This window comes from Styela clava, chromosome 4 (genome assembly GCF_964204865.1).
Source record: "Styela clava chromosome 4, kaStyClav1.hap1.2, whole genome shotgun sequence".
NCBI lineage: Eukaryota > Metazoa > Chordata > Ascidiacea > Stolidobranchia > Styelidae > Styela > Styela clava.
Genome location: NC_135253.1, coordinates 10,938,548 through 10,963,590, shown reverse-complemented (window position 1 = coordinate 10,963,590; position 25,043 = coordinate 10,938,548). Strand labels below are relative to the sequence as shown.

At 35.4% G+C, this 25,043-nt stretch overlaps 3 protein-coding genes and 1 pseudogene across 5 annotated transcripts in view; 2 read left to right on the top strand and 2 right to left on the bottom strand.

Moving 5' to 3' along the window:
• Positions 1 to 1,310, top strand: LOC144421970 (aldo-keto reductase family 1 member B1 pseudogene; annotated as a pseudogene). Its single transcript, XR_013475071.1, has 2 exons — positions 1 to 704; positions 1,073 to 1,310. The product of XR_013475071.1 is annotated as an aldo-keto reductase family 1 member B1 pseudogene (transcript).
• Positions 1,311 to 1,811: 501 nt separating this feature from the next.
• Positions 1,812 to 25,043, bottom strand: part of LOC120326998 (protein unc-93 homolog A-like) — a 34,480-nt gene continuing 11,248 nt past the window's right edge. The window contains exon 9 of one of the 2 annotated variants that reach the window (XM_078112171.1): positions 1,812 to 1,951. In XM_078112171.1, coding sequence (XP_077968297.1) covers positions 1,857 to 1,951 — 95 coding nt within the window. In that variant the 3' untranslated portion in view covers positions 1,812 to 1,856. Of the gene's footprint in view, positions 1,952 to 10,791; positions 10,989 to 25,043 lie in introns of those variants that run through there. The other variant, XM_078112170.1, reaches the window with a different exon arrangement.
• Positions 8,737 to 10,563, top strand: LOC144422219 (aldo-keto reductase family 1 member B1-like). The gene is made up of 2 exons (XM_078112172.1): positions 8,737 to 9,486; positions 10,115 to 10,563. The coding sequence occupies exons 1-2, from the start codon at positions 8,774 to 8,776 to the stop codon at positions 10,350 to 10,352; spliced, it is 951 nt and encodes a 316-aa protein (XP_077968298.1). The 5' UTR covers positions 8,737 to 8,773; the 3' UTR covers positions 10,353 to 10,563.
• Positions 20,828 to 24,293, bottom strand: LOC120346373 (uncharacterized). Its single transcript, XM_078111833.1, has 3 exons — positions 23,952 to 24,293; positions 23,814 to 23,873; positions 20,828 to 23,730 (listed from the first exon to the last, which is right to left on the bottom strand). Exon 3 carries the CDS (start codon positions 23,391 to 23,393, stop codon positions 22,173 to 22,175), a length of 1,221 nt encoding a protein of 406 aa, XP_077967959.1. The 5' UTR covers positions 23,394 to 23,730; positions 23,814 to 23,873; positions 23,952 to 24,293; the 3' UTR covers positions 20,828 to 22,172.

Here is a 25,043-nt window from a genome sequence, read left to right as displayed (position 1 = left end):
ATTCTTAATTCGGGAAAAAGAATGCCATCGATAGGGCTGGGAACTTGGAAGTCTGCGCCAAACAAGGTTAAAGAAGCCGTTGAGACAGCCATCGATGTTATATATAGACATATCGATTGTGCATATTTATATAAAAATGAGCACGAAGTTGGCGCAGCTTTAAAAGAAAAGTTAAATCAAAATGTTATAAAACGAGAAGATATTTTTATCACAACGAAGTTATGGAATACTTTCCACAAACCGGCTGACGTGCTACCGGCATTCAACGCGTCTCTCAACAATCTTGGATTAAATTATATTGATTTGTATTTGATTCATTTTCCTTGTGGCTACAAAAACAGTGGACCGAATGTTTATCACCCAAAAGATGAAAATGGGGATCACATATACGACGATACAGATTATATGAGCACATGGAAAGAACTCGAAAAAATCTTGTCTACAGGAAAAGTGCGATCTATCGGGGTGTCGAATTTCAATGAATATCAGCTGAATAGGATACTGAATGAAGGTTCCATTGTGCCGGCAGTGAATCAAGTTGAATGTCATCCATATCTATGTCAAGATAAAATGATTGAATTCTGTAAGTCACACAGCATCGCTGTTGTTGGATACAGTCCATTTGGATCACCCGATCGTTACTGGGCATCTCCTGATGAAACAAGCTTACTCGACGAGCCGACGATTGTTGGCATAGCTAAAAGGTATTTTGATGCTTGGCAACACTTTATTTACCGTGGCACAAAAACTTCTAAGCATTATAGCTTATTAATTTTTGATTTCCATAACTTTATATTGTTTTGGTGGATTGTTTAAATTTGTCAGTCTGCAGTATTACAAAATTAAAAATTTGCGTTAAATTAATTCTTCACTAGTCTGCAAAATTACCACATATTTTATCTGCAGATAACTAACAAATGTATTAAAATCTTTCGCATTTCATTTGTTTACAAATCGAAAATGATGATACATATTTTTAAACATTATATATCCAGTAAGATCCCAATATTTGCATTAACTACAGTAGGTTGTTTATGTATTTTCGATATAACATGCGAAATGTTTACTTCAGACACGGAAAAACTACCGCCCAGGTCATCTTGCGGTTTAACATTCAACGTGGTGTGACCGTCATACCGAAGAGTGTGACGTCCTCTAGAATCGAGAGCAATTTCGATATATTCAATTTCACGTTGAACGAGGAAGATATGGATAGCATACTGAAATTGAATCGAAACTGGAGAGCTCTTGATTTAGTTTGGGACAAGAAGCACAAATATTATCCATTCAGAGATAACTACAGCGAATAAACATTGCCGTTTTGGGTATTTCAACGAAACAGCCTTATCTATTTTACGATATTTCCTTACTTTATCCGAAGATACTTCTACTAAACGTCTTAATACTATGATAAAACACGTCCCATAAAGTGTGAAGTCTTGACTGTGGCTTGAGAAGTTGAACAATCAAGTATACTTTTATGATGTCGACATTCAATACCCAAATACTAAGGGCGAATTAAGATTTAATAGTTGTTTTTCTGTTCGTAGTTTTATCATTAAATTTCTTAGTATTTTTACTTATATTCTATTTTATATAGAAATATCGCATACAATTGTTACTCTCTAACTAAATAAATCGAGGTGTCTTCGAAAGAGTTGCATTATAACGTGATATTAGCAATATATTGCTCGATACATCTTTGGATCAAATATTATAATTCTGCTTCATCTTCCGTGGACATTTTTTGAGATCTCAGTTTGAAATCAGCTAAGCCCCATGAAGCAATGGTATGTAGTACCATAGTAGTACGGAATAAAAATATAAATTTTGGTTTACACACAAAGGGGAACACTTCATGCAAATCCAATGACTGAACCGATACTAATCATCAGTGTTTGCCCGGAGTAGCCGATTGCTACTGAATCTTTCTGATGAACTGCTGTGGTTCCTGAGATTGAAAAAATAAAGCGTCTGAATGTTACGAAATCGAACAGTTAGTTCTTCGACCTCAGTGGTGAATAAATTTAATAGTTAATGAACTTGCGCGCTATTTCGGACCATACATTTCTTTGTTCGACTACCTATTCAACACAAAACAACGTGTGCATGAAAAAAGTGCACTTTTCCGTAACCGTCTATAAACCTGATGACGTTGTCAAACTAATAGTGATTGTGTCCTACCATCAGTGAAAACTGGGGCTTTCTACACAATAATAAATATAAAATTAAATAAAATAATAGTTACTTGTTATGCCGTACATGATCATTGAGAATGTAATTCCAAACATAGCCGCCAGGATATAGATCACAAAGGCTGTAGAAGTAGTCGGATACCACATAAGAGCAACCACAAAATTTACAGCATCAATAACTAGAGCACCAATGAGTATAATAGCACGAGTCATCTTCCTAGAAATCCGAGAGAATACGGCAGATGCTAGCGACGCTGCTATTCCGTATGAAACCATTGCGATTCCAACCTTTGGGTGATTCAAAAGTGTTGATTAAGTAAGGCGTAGTACTTTGGTAGTAACAATTTCTTGTCATCTGAGTTGTGCGACAATTTATGTTAATGACAATTATATATTATTATTATAAATTTTGATTTATGTTGGCACAGGACTTTACAATTTGTGAATACAATAAAAACTTAGACGGGAGAAGTATTTTGCTGTTGACATTTACGGAAAACATTTAAATTCTTAATTAAAGCTTCTTGTTTTCAAGACCATACAGGAATCATTGCTATAATTGAATATACTTACTTTTTCCATTCCTAAAGTACAAGACACGTACGCGCGAGTTAACTCCGATGCCGCGTATGATTAGGCCAGCTGTAATATAAACAGGGAATATGAGCAAAATGGATAACGATGTCCAGCGATGAAATGTGTCACGCAGTTGACGGCTTTCTGTGACCTGAAAAGACGAATTAGCATACGTATCAAAACTATATTACATGCGATGGTGAGAATTCATTTGTAATTGATTCCTGTTACAGGAAATAAAAAAATGTACTATCATTTCATAGCTGTTATACCAACTTCCATTTTTTCGATTTAGCGCATCCCTGAATAGCCGTTTACTCATTTTATAATTGGAAAATTTATCCAGTATTTGTCTCGACTAAATGAAAATATGAAGGCAAAAATAAAATAAACATGGATAATCGAATTATACGAAGTAGTTTATTAAATATTATATAAGTTTGCATATATATTTTTGTTCAATACCTTCAACATATGATGATGGAATTTGTGGCACCAGAATCCCGTGAACTATAACGGCTAGAATATGCATTACACCAAATATAGACCAAATATATATCCTTTCGGTTTGAACTTGTCTGTTTTGATTTGCAGTTTCATTACGAAAAAAATACTAAGAATCAAAATTTTAATTTTAAGCCATTTTAATCACCATTTGTTGTACCTCAGATATAAACAGTTGAAAGAAGGTGTTTATATATATATATATATTTCACGACAGTAATGACAGTACGGTACACAGAAAGACACTTATTTTCAAAAATCACAATGCCAGATAAAATATTATCATCAAAAATAGTACCTGGCAGTCGTTTGCGACACATTTTGACCAATCCTCGCCCGAGGAATAATTGTTTTGGGATGTTGTATCATTGCTAAAAATATTTTGTCTTCCTTCATTTTCGTGATCAAACAATCCTTTCATTCCGTGCAATATAGCATAAACGAGCGCGCTTCCAAAAAGCTAATGTTAAACATTGTATTTTACTCAATTGTACTTAACTTTTTTTTATTCACGCCAAGAATTGGTATTCTGCGAATTCCTAATGTTGATGGATTACAAAACAACAAAATGACTTGCTTTCACTTTAAAAATCGTCTTGGCGGTTTTTCTAATTGTACACTTTTGAAACATCAAATCATAATTTACAATTTTTAAATAAATATTCACCCGAGATATTCCATTGCAGCGTAATACTTTCCAAAAAACACTCTATGATAATTTTTCTTCTTTGATACCGGCGTAAGAAGACACATTTCTTTTGCGACATAAACGCACATAGTTTGCATCGATATAACCATAAGAGATATCCCGATTCCAGTCAGAAATGATGCCGGTATCATTGTATACCAGGCTAAAATAAATATATTTTAAAGATTAAAATGCACTTTCGGACACAAACTGTACCCATACACTTGGTCATGATAACGTAACTAATTGTCTGTAATTAAACATATTCCCCGCCACATATACAACCATGCACAACGTATACATAACGGAAATTAGCACATTGTATTCAAACAAAATGTTTCGCTTTAATACGCATTACGACGAACCGTGATGAAACTCATGGCCCCATTGTATACCTCATTACGTGAAATATCCGTTCGCTTATCAGTGGATACTGACGAATTCAATTGATGCGATAAATCATTGAGTAAGTTCATGTACGCAGCACTGTTAGTCAATATTACAAGCTGGGAAGCAAATGAAACAGAACAGTATAAATAGCTATCTGATCGAGAGGATTATTTATTTAAAGATGACATCGATTTCTTGAATGTTAATCTTGCTTGAAATGCATGTAGTCATAGAATAAGTTTCAAGCCAAATTGCACTATATTTTTCTTCGATGTATGTTTTAAAGCACACCTTTATTAATTCCAACGCTCGTGGTGTCGCGATAACCCGCTATAGCATAGTGAATCGGAAAGGCTTCAGTTACACCAATTCTTTTCATCAAAAGCATCATTTGCGTCGGATAAGTTGTTACTATGATCAAATCCATTCCGTTAATATTTTAAAATTAAATTTAGTTGTGGGCTTAATGTGAGAGACTGTATATGATTTTAGTAAAATATTTGTCGCTAATTGAGACTGGAAATTGAAACGAATTGCTTAGCAATAATTTGATCGAAAACAATTGCCACTGACGAGATAACATGATATTAGAGTAGGTTATGACATAACGAAAATATGTGCTTCAAATTTCAAATTGGTTAGTAAACCGGTGACGTAATTGCTAATATGATAACGGCTTCACGTTACATCTTTACATTCAGTCATTTGGGACTAGCTTTAAACATTAGTTTTGACCACGGCTTTTGTGCAAGGCGTTTGTGTGACAGGTATTTTACGACGGGTTGTAAAATTAGAACTGTCCGGCTAATGGCGTAAGAAAATCAAATAAATGCAAATGATCAGTTTGAAATTAGTTATCTGCTCTAGGCCAGGGAATGAGGGCCAATTCACTCATAGTTGTAATAATTAGACGAATAGAATTTTTCATGAATAGCGTAAACTTACAGCTTTTCACCAACATTTCCAAAAAATTGCGCCTCGCCCATCTTCGTTTATAGTGTATAATTTAGGGGATGCAAAAATTTCTTCGTCGAATCAATACAGTGGATTGTCAATGCAAAGATAGTTTTTATTCAGAAATATCTCTAACTTTGGGTTCTGTTTGAAACGTAAATACATCTTTTGGTAAATACTTTTATTCGTGGTGGCGTATGTTGCGCTATTTCTTTTTGAATAAGACAGAATTCATGCTTAGTCATCGAAACGTCACGTCAAATAAAAGACTGAGCAACTCAAATGACAGTTAGGAAGAACGCTTTTTGAGCGAGTGGTGGTATAAATCAGATTTGTGCCGTAGATGCTATATTGCAGGATTTGGTTTACAAATTTAGGTAAGATCACTTATAGGATATAATATATTGTATATATATTGATAAAGTCTCTTCTTCACTGCTTTCAACCAAAACAGCGTACGACTTATATAGAAGTTAGACGCTACCGTAAACCAAATCACGCACGATGATATGTTACATTAGTGATAATTCTGCTAAAGGGACAATTTAAGTTTTGGTCTAATTAGTACAAACTGTTATAATTTACATCGACGTAGTATATAGGAGATTTTTCGAATTAAAAGACGTTTTTAACCAGTTAGAATCCATCTGAATCATCGTTTTATCTTTGCCATTAAAATTTTTGTTCAAATCACTAATATTGCCTATACACGCTTACTTATAAAATTGCTAATTTTCTGATTTCTATTACTGAAAAGGCTTTATCATGTTTTTCGGTTGTCTAGCATCATTAGGACTAAAATATGAGTTTGACATTACCGTATATTGATCATGCACAGACTATGGCGAAGGTCAGATAGACAGGAGGTTTTTATTCCGCGTTTTAGTGACGCGTTGTTTGTGGAATTGAATATATTATTACCTATCGATCTTAACTCTTTGAACTCTGACGGCTCTGAGCGAAGTTACTCGCTCACCCTGAAGGTTCGCGGCGCCGTATTGGTAGAACAATAAAATAAGTCTAAATACTGGCTATTTGGCACGCTTATAACTTTTTACCAATTATAGGTAGCACGTTGTGTGACATTTCAATCGAAAGGAAATTTTATCGTGCATTCAGAATGTATTTTCCATTTTGAAATACATTTTGTCTAAATTAATAAAATTGACCCTAATCTAACAGTCATTTTTCTGCATGTATGTGAGTTTTGGCTTGAAATTTTGTTAGTTTGGTACAAAATATACTGCCAATATTTGATGTTCATAAAGAGTTTTTTATAAGCTTTTTGTTGATATTCGAATTACTATTGTGGCTGCCATATAACCAATTTTATATTTAAATATTTAATTGTGTATCATTGTGTCGGGTGAACAACTTCGATAAGCGGCCATGACGCACTGATTACGCAGCTACGCAAAAGCCGATCACGTGACTACCGTCATGAAGATGTTGATAAGTATGTTCGAAACGTATTGCGTGGCAAAATGCGCAAGATAACTTTCACGACGACGTTCTCAGCGGGACATCGGTCGCCGAGTTTCGATATGATATTAACCCTGTATGGATTGAAGTACCGACGTCGAGTAATGCGTGCAGTAATAGCGAAGTGAAGGGAAGTTAATATCGTCATATAGAATTTCACGTGGAAAATGTTTTATTCGCCCATAAGTATTTGTTCAAATATCAACCAAAATAAGTACTTGCCTGCTCTGCAGATCAAAATATCTGATTGTACGAATGTTAGGCGAAGCAAGTGGATGGATCAATATCTGAGAGCACTAATAATGCAGAAAGAGCAACTCTTATTCCAACAAGATCATATGCGTCGCCAGAACTAGATACCCCACCGCAAAACGCCAGTTCTAATAATAGATGCGTCGTATGCAGCAAAATTTACATTATTGCCAAAAAATCAATCCAGCTGCTAAAGACAAAGCGTTGCTGAAACGATGCGAGACAGTATATAAGTACAAATACTGTAATGAGTACCTATGTATAGGTAACGAAACCAACAACCATTGGTATAACTGGCACAACAAAGTGCAATATTGGATTTAGTCTGCATAATATTTTCATGTTCTTCATTGTTCCGGGCACAACAAAGTGCAATATTCAATTTAAAAATTTTAGCAAGCAGTCTTTTATGTACATACATTTTTTACGGTCTTTATTGTTCCGTTATCCGCTAATAAAATCACAATCTTGTTCATATTGCGTATACGTAACCACAACTTAATGGGGCTTGAGCGGGCAGTCAAAGTCAAAGCGTAGTGCGAATTTTGAATGCGTAGCATCGGGTTAATTAATTACTTCCTGCGGACATTTAAATAATAACATCTCGACGTAAAGTTATTGCGGATATCGTCACGTTTAGTTGCATTTGCGTAATATACGTAAAGTTGTGCGTGACGAGTCGTTGCCTCTCTTCAATGAGAACATCAATTTGACGCAGCGTCGCTGTTAAATCTACAGATAATCTAATATATTTGGCCATAAAATTTGAATGGCTCATCGTAAAGTCGTTTTGGATACGTATATAAAAAGCTATTCAAATTCTTCACATATATTGCCGATTGAATATGTGGCTATTTAGGCAAGAAGTCGAAATTCTTTATATTAAATATTTGTTATCATACAATAATTTCATACGCACTTTCAAATTGCCAATTTTACTGAAACATCGTATATTAGAGCACCGATCATTACAATATAATTAGTCCCAATAACAAGCTTTCATGCAATATAAAATTTATTTAAATACTCATTGTGGTTCTTGAGATACGACTCATACGAGATCATAAAGTTGATTCCCTCCAAAACGAAAAACAAGCCGGTAAACCGGCTTGCCGGGGCACAGAGCGTACTCAATCAAGCCGGTAAACCGGCTTGCCAGGTTCAAGCGGTTAAGATCGGTAAGTATGTTGATAGGTATTTGTCTGTATGTCTGTTTGTCTGTATGTGTCTGTGTTAGATGCACGCGATATCTCACGGAAGCGAGGTTGAATCTGCTCCAAATTTTGCATGTACATTCATCATAGCTCGGATCAGAAGCCTATTGATGGATGGATTATGTCTTATATTTAGCGAGTTATTAATTAATTAGTGATGGGACACACGGTGTCACTATGGAGTAAGACCACTGTTTTGGGGGATTCCCTAACCTTCGATCGATAAGTCTTCGGTTTCTAACCGATATTCTAGTTTTAGTTTAGTCTAGTTTTATTCCTTGAAGATTGAAAAGGTGAGAATCAGATCACACGGGAATTACGGTACTTTCTCAATCTACTTTCCCACGAGACTAATATTAAGATGCAATAGTCTGTTCATTCTACTATGTTGTTTCAATGTAAAGTAAGGCTGATTTGTTCGAATACGATGCAAATTATCTCAGTTTTGTTTAAAATACTAAAATAAAACCTTAATATTTATGCAGTTTTCTAGAAGCAAGCAGTAAGTCGAATTAATAATGGAAATTATTCTCAATTCGGGAAAAAGAATGCCATCGATAGGGCTGGGAACTTGGAAGTCTGCGCCAAACAAGGTTAAAGAAGCCGTTGGGACAGCCATCGATGTTGGATATAGACATATCGATTGTGCATATCTGTATAAAAATGAGCACGAAATTGGCGCAGCTTTAAAAGAAAAGTTTAATCAAAATGTTATAAAACGAGAAGATATTTTTATCACAACGAAGTTATGGAATACTTTCCACAAACCGGCTGACGTGCTACCGGCATTCAACGCGTCTCTCAACAATCTTGGATTAAATTACATTGATTTGTACTTGATTCATTTTCCTTGTGGCTACAAAAACAGTGGACCGAATGTTTATCACCCAAAAGATGAAAATGGGGATCACATATACGATGATACAGATTATATGAGCACATGGAAAGAACTCGAAAAACTCTTGTCTTCAGGACAAGTACGATCTATCGGGGTGTCGAATTTTAATGAATATCAGCTGAATAGGATACTGAATGAAGGTTCTATTGTGCCGGCAGTAAATCAAGTTGAATGTCATCCATATCTATGTCAAGATAAAATGATTGAATTCTGTAAGTCACACAGCATCGCTGTTGTTGGATACAGTCCATTTGGATCACCTGATCGTTACTGGGCATCTCCTGATGAAACAAGCTTACTCGAAGAGCCGACGATTGTTGGCATAGCTAAAAGGTATTTTGATGCTTGGCAACACTTTATTTACCGTGGCACAAAAACTTCTAAGCAATATAGCTTATTAATTTTTGATTCCCATAACTTTATATTGTTTTGGTGGATTGTTTAAATTTGTCAGTCTGCAGTATTACGAAATTAAAAATTTGCGTTAAATTAATTCTTCACAAGTCTGCAAAATTACCACAAACTTTCTCTGCAGATAACTAACAAATGTATTAAAATCTTTCGCATTTCATTTGTTTACAAACCGAAAATGATGATACATATTTTTAAACATTATATATTCAGTGGGATTCCGATATTTGCATTAACTACAGTAGGTTGTTACTTATCGATCTTAAGATCGGTAAGTATATTGATAGGTATTTGTCTGTATGTCTGTGTGTCTGTGTGTGTGTCTGTTAGATGAACGCGATATCTCACGAACGCGTGGTTGATTCTGCTCCAAATTTCGCATGTGCATGCATCTTACCTCGGACCAGAAGCCTATAGATTTTAGGTTAATTATGTCGTATAATTAGCGAGTTATTAACTAATTACCGATCTAAGATCGATAAGTCTTCGGTCTCCGACCGATATTCTCGTTTATGTATTTTCGATATAACATGCGAAATGTTTACTTCAGACATGGAAAAACCACCGCCCAGGTCATCTTGCGGTTTAACATTCAACGTGGTGTGACCGTCATACCGAAGAGTGTGACGCCCTCTAGAATCGAGAGCAATTTCGATATATTCAATTTCACGTTGAACGAGGAAGATATGGACAGCATACTGAAATTGAATCGAAACTGGAGAGCTCTTGATTTAGTTTGGGACAAGAAGCACAAATATTATCCATTCAGAGATAACTACAGCGAATAAACATTGCTGTTTAAGTACTTCAACGAAATAGCCTTATTCATTTCACTATATTTCATTACTTTATCCGAAGATACTTCTACTAAACTTCCTAATATCATGACAAAACACGGCTTATAAAGTGTGAAGTCTTGACTGTGGCTTGACAAGTTGAACAATCAATCAAGTATGATATCATAATGTTGGCATTCAATACCCAAATAATAAGGTCGAATCCAAATCTAATAGTTGTTTTTCTGTTCGTAGTTGTATCATTAAATTCCTTAGTATTTTACTTATATTTTATTGTATATAGAAATATCGCACACAATTGTTACTCTCTAACTAAATAAATCGAGGTATCTTTGAAAGAGTTGCATTATAACGTGATATTAGCAATTTATTGCTTGATACATTTTTGAATCAAATATTATATTTCTGCTTCATGTTCCATGCAAATATTTTAAGTTCTCAGTCTCAAATCAGCTAAACCCCATCGAGTAATGGCGAGTATGTAGTACGGAATAATAATATAAATCTTTGTTTTCACACAAAGGGGAACACCCCATGCAAATCCAATGACTGAACCGATACTAATCATCAATGTTTGCCCGGAGTAGCCGATGGCTACTGAGTCTTTCTGATGAACTGCTGTGGTTCCTGAAATTGAAAGAATAAAGCGTCTGAATGTTACGAAATCAAACAGTTAAAATATGTCATGGCTAGATTGTATAATCAAAGCAAACATAGGAAGTTAGCTCTTCGACCTCAGTCGTGAATAAATTTATTATTTGACGAACTTGCGAGCTATTTCGGACCATATATTTCTTTGTTCAACTACTTATTTAAAGATTAAAATGCACTTTCGGACACAAACTGTATCCAAAAACCGTTGGCAAAATTGATATTGTTGTTATTGTTGAGGTTGCTGTCGTAAAAAGTCGTGTAGTAGTAAAGATTGGAAAAGTACTCAATTTGACCTTTGCTACATATTATTAATAATCGTACATATATATAATTAACAGTCATACGTTACTACTATTCGGTGGTTACTCATTTGACCTCCGTATCCATACATTTGAGCAATATTCTCTTGTTTCTGTTTATATGAGTAGCAAGTAGCAAGTACAAATATAAAATGATTTATATCGCACGCTACTAACGCAGCTTTAACGCCATAAAAATTAATTATTATCGGCGCCACGAAGATGCTGCAGAATATGCTCGAACCCATCGTTGTCATCAAAGACATACTTTCTAAGCCTTCTTCCGCATTGATGCTGGTTTGAAGATCTCTCAGTGCTGAAAACCACATTAATTTGATAATACGCGTTGATTTAACTGAACTAAATAGAACACAAATTAATATAAAATATTAATATAAAACCGGTTACAAGTTACTCATAACTGCGTTTCCAAGGTTAATTTGAACGTGATACTTTCTTCTATCGCCCAGATTGAAAAAATGTGGATCCATGTGATATGGTATTGAATATATAGATGGATACAGAAGGAATCCCCTTTGTAGATTTATTAAAAAGAAGGTGATTGTCCAACAAATACAATTCACAATGTATTAAAAGAACACTATGATATCTAATGAAACGTAATGGATTTAACATTTGGCTTAAAAAAATTTGTTTTTTAAATATGAATAAAAGAAATAAATACCTGTAAGTCCACTGATGTCCAACGAAAATCCAATTATGCAAAAAAGAAAGATTCGTCTCAAACGTTTCTTCCGTTTTTCATTGCTTTTTAATTCAGATGATTTTAAAACGACATCTAAATTTTTTTTTATTTATATAGTAAATCAAGTACGTTTCGATATTAATCCTTCATCAAGATTCAGTCATTGACTGCATTAGAAATTATTAAGAAAACTTTCAGCATATTATTTCTAAAGTCATATATCTACTGTGTGAACCTATCAATGATACAGCACATTCTGATACAACCAGGATCGGTGGTAAAAGTTACTTAATGATATGACGATGACATTTTTTCTCACCACTTTCTCGTTGTTTCCTTAATTAATAAAAACGCGATCAAGCATACTTCTTATTTCCTCCTTTATTTACCTTAGTGACATTAGTGTTACGCATAAGGAGGTAAAAATCAGAAATGATATACTTCTCACTAGCAATTAACTTAATAGCCTTGAAGTGTAATACATATATCAAGTTTTAGCCATACTTAGAAGCACATTCAAGATAGTTGAGAACATAAATTTCTTACCTTCCCGTGATGAATGTTTTCATTTCACTAGATTGATTGATTGATTTGCTTACAATAGATTGCTGGAAATGTTGATCAAAAATACTTAGGAATCAGAATTGTGTTATTCATTCTAATTCCGAACCTCATAAATATTCAGTTACAGACATTCCACTTCATTCACCAGAAGTATAAACTAAACCAATGAATGTCCCGTAAGCCGTTAAATCGTATATAAGTGAGATGTCGGAAAACGTTTCCTATGTGAATGGTCAGGCATTCCATCACAACACGCTTGTCACAGCCTTGTTGATGACAACTTTGTAATCGCAGCAGGATTAAAACAAAACCATAAATTTGAAATTACAGCAGTCGTCTCAAAAGTAGAAATTTTTGCATTCCGACATTATATAGCATAGTTTTATTTGCAATATTCATAAACCTGGAATGGCGACTAAATATTTGCTTCACAATGCTTATATGCGCAATTATTGATTCCAATATACATCTCCGTGTTTTCTATGTGGATTTATTATAGAAAAACTATTGAAAGTAGTGTTATATTTTGAAGCCTTTACTGAAATTCCTCTTTTTATTTACACAAGGAAAATTATACCACCAGAAACATCAATGAGCAATGGTAATAAAAAATGAAAGCAGAATATTATCTTTTTTAATTAATTAAATCATTTATTCGAAGATGACACTATGTTTTTTTTGTTTTATGACGTCAGGTTTTCGAAAGCGACCCAGTTGTTTTATTATCTGGGTCCGAGGTCCTATGGTGGCCCATCGTTGTCACGCTTAAAATTGAAGAAAAAAATAGAAAATAAAATAAAAAACTCAAAATAAAAGTAAAATAAAAAAATAGTTGTGAAAAAACATAAAAAAAAATGAAAAAAAAAATAAAAATGTAATACAAAAAAAAATTAAAAATAAAAACGAAAATAAAATAAAAACGAAATTATAAAACAAAAAAAAACTAAAAAAAAAAACGTAAAAATACACATTATTTTTTTTTTCCAAAAATACGCGTTTTTATTTTGAAAAAAATTTGCTTCGGCTTGGGACCAACGTTGTCATGCATATTCCTACGCGCACAAACGGTGTTTGCTGGGTTTCTAACTCACTACTGATTTTCTTGAGCAATATTCAATAAATTCAAAACGAAAATGTTCTATAAATTCTTCATGCTACAAGTTCAACTAGAATTAATATATTTATAACAATGATAAGAGAATATAGAATTGAGTACGAAAATTCGAGAAATTTGTTTTTACGTGTAGAAGGTAATTGAACTGGAGAATGCTGCTCAGCTGCCCGGACACTCTTGCGATACCTGTACCGTCTGACCGTACCTGCACCCATGCAATCACTCATGAAACGAATGGGAGATACGGATAGTCTAGCTCAGGGTCGTCCAACCAGTGGCCCGCGGGTCACATGTGTCCCGCCGAGGAGTTTCGAGTGGCCCGCGCTATATTTTCGTAATTAAATAAAAAAAAATTGAGTAAAACTTCTGTTTTTCGAGTGATGTAGTTAATATGAATGAAGATTTGATACAAACAATTTGTTCATTTTCCTGAAATGCGCTCTGCTAGCTCTTTCAAACGAGCCACGAGTGCCATCACCAACGGGAAGATATCGATACATAAATAGTAGCTTACACACTTGGGCAGAATGGCAGTTTTAATGACCTCATTATTTAGCAGCACGTACTCGTACAAGCAAGTTTTTTCACAGATGAACCATGTCAAATCCCCTGTGTGATCACTAATTTCTGACAGTCACGTGAAAAATTCGCTTCGCATTGCTACATCGTCTTTTTCAGCGAATATTGACAAACTTGTTGTAACCTCCCTTTCAACGTGACCCGGTAGCACAAGGTGTCACATAGAGAAAACTAACAAATCGAAAACGCATCTCCCAAATCCTTGTCCAAACACAACCAATTGTTGAAAACTTGTAATGAAATTGTAATTCGAAGAATTGATAGCATAACATGAAATGCTCAGCAATACACAAACATCACAATAGACGGAAATGAAAGATGGAAGACGGTTTTCTAAAACAAAATAACATGTCTTAGAACACTTATAAAACTAAATAATACCAAATTCAGCAATGATCCAAATATAAATAACATACCGATAATATTTATGACACCGGGTAAGAAAACTTTGTGAATCCACGAGAATACTTCACAATCTGTTAACAATGACAATATTTAATACACATACATCAGTGAACTTCAAATTATGCAACTTAAAGTACTAGCATTCTTACCCAAAAATCATTGCATAATACATTCTGGAAACATCAGTACACTTTCTTCACAGTAACAAATGTACGGCACAATATCTTAACACCAAGGGCAACAACCCAATAAAATCCAGTAACTAACTTATTTAGATGTCTAAGTCATCTACAAGATAAACACAATAAACAGCAATAATTAAATCACAATAATACCAACACAAAGAAACTTTAAAAACTTGACTTGGCAGCAAAACAGCAGCAAAGTATGGTGCAATATCCATTAATGGCGGCGAACTCGACTTAACAGCGCCCACATGTGGCAACAATATTATTGCCAAACAATAATACTTGGATCTTGTGGATCGTGACGTAACATTCTCCCCTCCAAAATGGATAATTAGATATGAGCCATTTTAAAAAATTCAAATTCAATTACGTCACCTCACAAATCACAATATCCAAGTTCACAATTTAAGCATCACTGTGAAGTGTGAATAATAAAACACAATTTGTTTATTGGTCTTTTAAGAAAGCCATTTTTTGTTTTAACTTTAACTTGGCGCACAGTCCCATTTTTATCAGGAAACACTTCAACAACTCGCCCCATGAGCCACTGGCAACGAGGTGCATCTTCAGAAATCATAACTATATCACCAATTTTTAAATTTGGTTTTTGAACAGTCCATTTTTGTCTTCCAATAAGTGTTGGAAGATACTCTTTATTGAATCTTCTCCAAAATTGATCAGCCATGTATTGAACTTGCTTCCATTTGAAGCGGTAACAATCCTTTTCAGTGAACACACCTGGCGATTCGTTTCGTGATCCTCTCAATAGCAGCAGATGATTAGGAGTTAGTGGTTCTTCATCATTCACGTCAAAAGTCACCGGACAAAGAGGTCTTGAATTTAGGATTGATTCGACTTCAACAAAAAGAACATGTAATTTTTCATCTGTTAGAATTTGATCATTCAGCAATCCTCCAAGTATTTTTCTTATTGACCGGATGAGTCGTTCCCAGCATCCACCTGCTTTACTGTCAGTGGGACAATTCCAGTTCCATTCTATGTTCCTTTGACTCAAGAAATCATTGATATAATGCTGATTCCACTTCTTTATTTCATCACGAAGAACTTTATTTGTGGCTTGAAAATTTCCAGCATTGTCAGAATATATAGCTCTTGGCTTACTACGTCGTCCAATGAATTTTCGTAAAACATTGATAAATGAGTCCGTTGACAAAGAGTAAGCCACTTCAATATGCACTGCACGCGTGCACATACAAGTAAAAATACATCCATATCGTTTCACATTTGATCTGCCTTGTTTGACTAAGAAGGGTCCAAAAAAATCACATCCAACTTCAGAAAAAACAGGTTTGTTCACTGCCAATCTAGCATCTGGCAAATCAGCCATAATTTGCTGTCCAAGAGGTGCATTTCGTTTACGACATGATATGCAGTTCCCCAAAACTTTTCTGACAGCAACCCCGCCTTTGATAATCCAATATTTTTGTCGCAGTGATGTCCAAGTATGTCCCATTCCAGAGTGTCCAACCTCCTTGTGATGTTGGAGTATCACCAAATTGGTGAAATGATGGTCATAAGGCAGTATAATGGGATGTTTGACATCAAATTCAACTGGAGCTTTCTCAATACGTCCTCCAGCACGTAAAATTCCATTCACCAACATTGGCGTTAATTTCCGCAAGATGTTTCTGGATGACAGCCTTTTTCCAGCATCAATACATCCATCAGAAGATTTTGACAATTTATCTATGATTTCACCAAAGGACTGCCTTTGTACATATTTAATTAGAGCAAATTCACTTCTCCTCAGTTCATCAACATACAGTGGTCCTTTGTGTAGGTTTTCCCCACTTTTCTTACTTCTTAAAAATGAAATGAATCGCAAAATCCAAGCAGTCGCCTTTTTCAGCGAATGCAAATCAGAAAACTGCTCCACAAGTCGATTAGTAGCACTTTGATCTGTTAACATGCAAACCGGTTCTTGCAATTGTTTTACAAGCTGAAATTCATTAGGCAGTGGAGGCAATGACACAGGCTGAGGCCATTGCTCAGCATCTTTCCACAAAAATTCAGGCCCACCGAGCCATCTGCTTTTCGTGGCCATCTTTTTTACACTGATGCCCCGCGATGCTTCATCAGCTGGATTCTGCTTTGTAGCTACGTAACGCCATTGTGACACTTCTGATCCTCCATCAATCTTGGCTAAGCGGTTTGCCACAAAAACCGGAAAACGCTTATTGCAATTTCTTATACTTTGCAAAACTGCAGTCGAATCTGTCCAGAAAAAAGATTCACATTCATTACCTAGATGAAGTTCCCGTCTCAACATCTGATCTATTTTCACTGATAAAACTGCAGCAGTCAGTTCAAGTCTTGGTATGGAAATTGCTTTCAATGGTGTCACTCTTGCTTTACCAAAAATAAATGCACAATGTATATCTTGATTTTCATTAACCAGGCGTAAATAAGCCACTGCACCATAAGCAACCGAGGAAGCATCTGCAAAATGATGTATTTGCATCACTACAACTCTTCCAAATCCATTGGGCTTTACACATCGATTGATAGTAATATCTTTTAAAGCACTCAGCTGCTCAAGCCACTTCGTCCATTTTGCAACGTCACAATCAGGAATGGGCTCATCCCATCCAAGACGTTTTCTACATAAATCCTGTTGCATGATTTTTGCAACTATCACCACCACTGCTACAAAGCCTAGTGGATCGTATAACGAACTAACAAGCGATAGAGTAGTTCTTTTGGTCATCACATCAGGTGATGTCATATCTATATTGAAACCAAATGAGTCAAAACTGACTTTCCAATACACACCAAGAACACGATCAGACAGTGTTTCATCAAACTTCAAATTCAATATAGACTTGGCCTTCTCATCCTCAGGAATACTATTCAGTATTTTTTCACTGTTGCTAAGCCACTTCGTTAGTTTGAATCCACCTTTTTTCAATATTTCAGTAAGCTGTTGTTTCATTCGTAGGCCATCATTTTCAGAACACACAGATTTTAACAAATCATCCACATAAAAATCTTGTTCAATGGCTTCGATAACATCAGTGTCAAACTCCCCTCCAAAGTCCTGGGCGACTCTTTTCAGACAAAAGTTAGCAACAGTGGGTGAACTCTTAGAGCCAAACAAATGTACAGTCATTCCATGATCAATAGGCTCTTTTGACATATCTCCACCAGGCCACCACAAGAATCTGAGAGCATCTCTGTCTTTCGGATCAACATTAATCTGATGAAACATCGCCTCTATGTCTGCTACTAGAGCAATCCGCTCCTGGCGGAATCTCATAAGAACACCGGTTAATGAGTTTGCCAAATCTGGTCCACTCAACAAAGACTCATTTAATGAGTAGCCACGATACTGACATGCTCCATCAAATACAACTCTTGGTTTTAGTTTTTGTGGATGTACAACACAAAAATGAGGAATATACCATATCTGATTGCACTCTTTCAAATTGCATTTTGTCACCTTTTCTGCATAGCCTTTCGCTATGTAATCTTGAACTATTTCTACATATTTCATACGTAGATCATCATCGCGAACCAGTTTTCGCTTAAGGCTTGACAATCGAGACATAGCCAAATCACGATTATTTGGCAAAGTTCTCGCATGAGGACGCCACAATAGAGGTAATTGATAGTGACCATTTTCAAATTTAATTGCCTCATGCATCAAATTAAGAGCATACCTATCTTCTCGAGACATAGCAGTATCTGACATTTTTTGTGAATCAATGAAATCTGTTTTCCACATTCTCTCAAGTTGCATTTGCAGTAAGTCATTTTGATCATTTTTTATAAAATTGACATTGAAAGATAACAATTCTGACCTTTCAATTTTTGGACCAATCAATGACCAACCAAATGGAGTTTTCCAAGCTATAGGCTGTCTTGGACGACCTCGTCTCACTTCTTGTACACAAAAAGCTTCTGGTACATTGGCACCAATCATTAGTAGTACTTCAGCATTGTCAATGTTAGATAAATTCAACCCTCTTAGATGTGCCATTCTGTTCTTGTCATTCATTGATAACGGAGCATTTGCTTTCACAGGTAATTTGTCAATTGAAAACACTTCAGGCAAATCCATAACTTCCTTGCCATCACAAGATTCAACCCGCAATTGAACTTTTGACCCCCCGTGTATCTTTGACTCACCATTCACAGTTGTTAATGAAATATCAGCTGGCTCCCGATGTAATCCAAGCATGTCAATCAGTTTGTCTGAGCACAATGTTATTGCTGAGCCAACATCTAAAAATGCATATGTCTCCACTTCTCGGTCATTACCGGATACCTTCACAGGCACAATACAAAAATACACGGACCTATTACTTTCTGTGGCCTGACACAAGCTTGATTCTGGCATGGAAGCTGGAGAAATGTTTTCTTTCTCACCAATAGTAGACTGTTCTTGATCAGGTTCATTATTTTCCTGAAATGAACGATGAATAAGTCTGTTATGCTTTGCAGTGCATCCATCCACTCCACATGAAAGCTTAGATCTGCACATACTGGCAACATGTCCATATTTCAGACAAATATAGCAAAGTCGACGTGCCCTCATAAATTTAATTCGTTCCACAATCGGCTTCTTCTTGAACTTTTCACATTTTGACAGATCATGAGGCATCGAACAATACATGCATTTAGTTCTTGTATGCTCACCTGAAGATGACAACTGCATCTTTTTCTCTGATACAGTTTCGGTGACATTGTGTGCCATTGTTCTAATTCGAGAAGTTTTCATTGGTTTCTCAACAACACTCACATAATCATCCATCATTTGACTAAAGGATGAATTGACTGCAGTTTCTTCTTCAGTCACAAACTCAATGAAATCTTGGAAAGATGGTTCTTCATCTCTCGCTATTATCTTCCCCACTCTACGTTTCCAAGCCATTCTCATACTAGGAAATAGGCGATTTGATGCTCTAGCCAAAATTTGTAGATTGTCCATTTCATTCTCTTTGTTTATGCCTTTCAAAGTGAGTTTGCAATCTTCCAATGTGCGAACAAATTCTTTAAGCTTTTCATGGTCATTGAATTTTATCTGTGGTCCATCAACCACCTTTTTCACACATGAATGAACTACCTCATGTGTTCTACCATAATTTTTCTCAAGCAGTTTAATTGCTTTTTGGTATCCTTCCTCTGGATCAAGCTTGGCACATGACTGAATGAGCTTTCGTGCTTCTCCGGTACAATGCTGGAGTAGATATGACAATCTGGCAGCCAGGGATGGCCAATTCGAATAAAGTATTCGAATGTATTCGAATATCTCGTCATTCGAATATCGGAATTAGCGTTCATAAGAATATCGGATATTTGTGTGACGTCACACATTTTCGACGCCGCTCTCAAGACGTTTCCGTTGAATGAAAATATTCTCGATAGAAACTTGCGCGTGATTGTTTTCATCACTCATCAGCGTAACGTGTTATTTAGGCTGTAAACGCCTTTACGTTTGCGTTATTTTCTCTAAAACGAAAATTTTCCACAAATTTGTTCCACGTAACGAAGACAATTATTTTATTTTTGTACGCGCACGGAATTGTGAATCTGGTAAATACGTTCATCGGCGGCGAGTTTCTAAAGACAACGCAACTTTTTGATTGAAAAGCGGCAATTTAAAATACTGAAAATAAAACCGTAAACAATATAAGTTTTATTGAGGCCCGGGAAAATTTGAAAAACGCTTTTCTAGGCAGTGAAAATCGCAGAATTTCGTGTGCCTCTGGCACACATTATGTTTGGTCGTCGTTTAGAAACATATCGTCACGAGTTGAGGGCGGGATTTGCCTGATTATCCATTACTTTAAATTGCCGTCGAATATTTTCAAAGTATATTTAATCAATTTTATTTTGATGAAATAAATTTCACTCCGAGATGTTACAGAAGATTTACGGATTTTTCGAACGGTTTTATCTAAAAATAATCAGAGTGGCAGCATTTCGATTGAGCGGAGACACTGTTAACAAGTACATCTAAATACGGATCAAAACATTATTTAATCGGGCAGTTTACCACACGTTTTTATTTTTATGACCGCGGATTGCAATGGTATATAAGAGTGGTGAGGATTTTATTTTGTCGACGCAACCGCAGGTTAAATTGAAGACAATTAAATTAATAATGAAGCAAGACATTTTAAAAATGCCCGTATCGGTCACGAATTCATCACTTTGCACAACAGAAAAATATATTGTTATATTATTTGTTGTAAAAGTCGACTCTTTTAACAGGTGGCATAGTCGCGGCGATGAATACGTATTTTCAATTTACTGCTAAACTTTATATTTATATTCTTTGTATGAAATGAATTATACTCTACACTTAACGGGATTTTATATCATTATTTGAGATTTTTCTAACGGCGATAACGAATTGGCAAGATTGCAAAAATACGTATTAAAATTAAATACATCAGGCAGTTTATCTCGTACTTTTAGGTCACAGATCGCCGTGGACCGAATAGAAATGTTTTTTTTGACGTAAGAAGAAGCAACCGCGAGTTAAGTTGGACACATTAAATTAATATATAAAGATATTTCAGAAACTCGTAGTTGTCATGGATTGAATATTTTACGTAACAGGATGATCATTATACGCTGAAAAGACGGCTCTTTTATTAACGAGCGCGGAATCGCGGTGGGTGTTACCAAAGTCACTTTGGGTGTTACAGGCGGCAATGGGAATTTCCGATTTCGGAAATCCTGGCTGCGCGGCTGGCAGTGGTGGTCATTTATCCTCTACTAATTTATTTCTAATTTCAAACACAACAATATGTCACACATAATAACAATATGGTTCACATAAATTAATATACAAATATACTGGTAGGTAGTAGAATACTCTATGCTTAAATAGTAGAATTTTTAAAGACATAATGGATTTTCGATTGTTGTTGCTTGTTCCAGTTGCCTGTATTGCCAATAAATTTTATTACTCTCAAAAAATATACACAATTATCTGAATACAAGTAGTATTTTTGTCAACAGACTTGACTATTATCATAATATCATGGTACCAATGATAGAAAGCGTCAGACAACTCCTTGGCTATCTTTTCATATGGTCATTTGTACAAAGTGAATAATTTTAATAAACTGACTGTGTCACAAATTGATATTATTTTATATTGATAGCTATAAACTATCAATTATCTTGTGTACATATATTGTTGGTTTGTGGCTTTATTCTGATATTTTTATTGAAGCTTATTTCCTAATTTACTGGGTTTTAATAAACTAAACAAAAATGTGTTGTTTTCGATTTTAGAATGTATTCGGAATTCCAGATTCGAAAACATTATTTTAGAATGTATTCGGAATAGTTTAGTATTCGGAAATGGCCATCCCTGCTGGCAGCATAACTATCAACATTTTCATCAATTTGAGCAGCAAAATTACGCCTGAACATATGATAATTCGTGGAATCACCAGAAAAATATAAAACTTCGGGTTTTGGTCTATTCAAATGCTTGATCAATGTCATAACATCATTTGACAATGATTGAGAAGAATCCGGAGGCCTACCACTGGCCGGTTGACAAGTCTTATTAACACTTGCCTGATCAGGGTTATTTGTAACCACTGACTGATTTGGAATATACATAGCAGGAATTCTATTGTCCTGATTTCCATCTTCAAATTTGCTTGGAACAAGTAAATCCAACACTCGAGGCACTACAGGGCCATTTACCCCAGCACTCGGTTTATCATCTAGTACAGATTTTGATTCAGTATTGACAGGATAATCTTCAACAGCCATTGCCAGAGTACCGGCATCAATTTTGCCCACAGCACAGCCAACGTTAGACTGTGCATAAACAGGTGTACTCTGCACAAGATGTAAGCTTTCACATGTGGTTTTGTTGGCTACCATGCCAACTTCTAGCACTTTTCTATTGGCCTTCTCTGAACCCACATGTCTCACATCCTTCGAAAAACGATTATCCGTGACATCAACATTCATTCGATCTGAACTAGTGGACTGCTCCCAAAACTCTTCTTCGGCATCAGCCGTTTGAACTTTGTGTTCCGAATCCAACATTTCTATTGACTGGTGGATTTGATTTATTCTGTTTTGGAGCTCATGTTTACGTTTAATCTTTTCAAGTTCCAATCGAGCCAATTTAGCTTTTACTTTAGCTTCTGCTCTTCGATAACTTGATCGTGAACTTGCACTTGAAGGATGACTAGACTGTGTTGATTTCTCCAATTGAGAAAACTGATCTGCTGCTGCTTTGACTACAGCCAGCAGCCATTGCTGCACTCTACTATCAAATTCTGCCTGATTCTGTTCAATACTTTCCATCCAATTTGCATTGTGCTCAAAAATTGCAGATGGATTCTCACTACAGAATTTCATGAGTGCCTGAAATGTTTCAGAAATGTGCTTCGACAATTCCTGAACAGAAACAGCATTTTTGCGATCCATCATAAGGGATTCGACCCTTAAATACAAGTCTTTCAGTCGACCTTCCAATATTTCAAAAATCAAACGTTGACTGGAGTCTGAACTTGACATCTTCAAAAGTTATGTTGTTGCTTTGTTCATTAAATAGATTGTATCCAGAATTATATTATTCTTCAAGCTTTATCTTATCAAAGCTTTGCAATATCGATAATCCTATATTATCGAAAACTTTATGTAACCTCCCTTTCAACGTGACCCGGTAGCACAAGGTGTCACATAGAGAAAACTAACAAATCGAAAACGCATCTACCAAATCCTTGTCCAAACACAACCAATTGTTGAAAACTTGTAATGAAATTGTAATTCGAAGAATTGATAGCATAACATGAAATGCTCAGCAATACACAAACATCACAATAGACGGAAATGAAAGATGGAAGACGGTTTTCTAAAACAAAATAACATGTCTTAGAACACTTATAAAACTAAATAATACCAAATTCAGCAATGATCCAAATATAAATAACATACCGATAATATTTATGACACCGGGTAAGAAAACTTTGTGAATCCACGAGAATACTTCACAATCTGTTAACAATGACAATATTTAATACACATACATCAGTGAACTTCAAATTATGCAACTTAAAGTACTAGCATTCTTACCCAAAAATCATTGCATAATACATTCTGGAAACATCAGTACACTTTCTTCACAGTAACAAATGTACGGCACAATATCTTAACACCAAGGGCAACAACCCAATAAAATCCAGTAACTAACTTATTTAGATGTCTAAGTCATCTACAAGATAAACACAATAAACAGCAATAATTAAATCACAATAATACCAACACAAAGAAACTTTAAAAACTTGACTTGGCAGCAAAACAGCAGCAAAGTATGGTGCAATATCCATTAATGGCGGCGAACTCGACTTAACAGCGCCCACATGTGGCAACAATATTATTGCCAAACAATAATACTTGGATCTTGTGGATCGTGACGTAACACTTGTTAGCGAAAAACAGTGCCAAATTTCACACTAAAATGTCTACGTGTAGAAAAAACTTTGTTGACTTCACTGTATCTTTTTTTTTTATTGTTTCTATTATTGAGAAAGTTTGGTGCGAGGGTTTTGTTTGTTTTTTCATTAACTTTTGGTCAGTGTAGCAAAACTAGAACATAATTGCCATGTTAAGTGGCCCGCGCAATTATTAGTAAACTAAATGTGTCCCGTCGGCCAAAAAGGTTGGCCGACCCTGGTCTAGCTAGTAGAATATAATGAATCGAGGGATGGACTGAGCGTAGCGAGTTACAGGTTGTGCGTAATATTAATTACCAGCATGGTACCGGTTGTCATGAGGATACAGCCAATGGTGCGTTAAACTTTTTTTGCTGATAATGGTGCTCCTTAAACCTAACTTCAAAATAAATTTTTGGGGATAAATAAATTATAAGTTAGATGTTGTTATAGACCAGGGCTTCCCAAACGTTTGAGCTCGCGGCTCCTTTTAATATATTAAAATTTTTCGCGGCCCTTGTTCACGATAAATAATGCCAAACAGTTCGAATTATGCATTTTTGATGTTTTATTGGCACAGCTAATTCTCAACTCTAACATGTCTACTCAATAACATAACAAAAACAAGCCCATATTTATTCAGATTAACGTTTCTCAATTATTCGTGTAATGTAATGGGTACGAATGCTTTTTTCTGCATAGCAAGGTTCAATGTATGTTTGTTTATACAGGC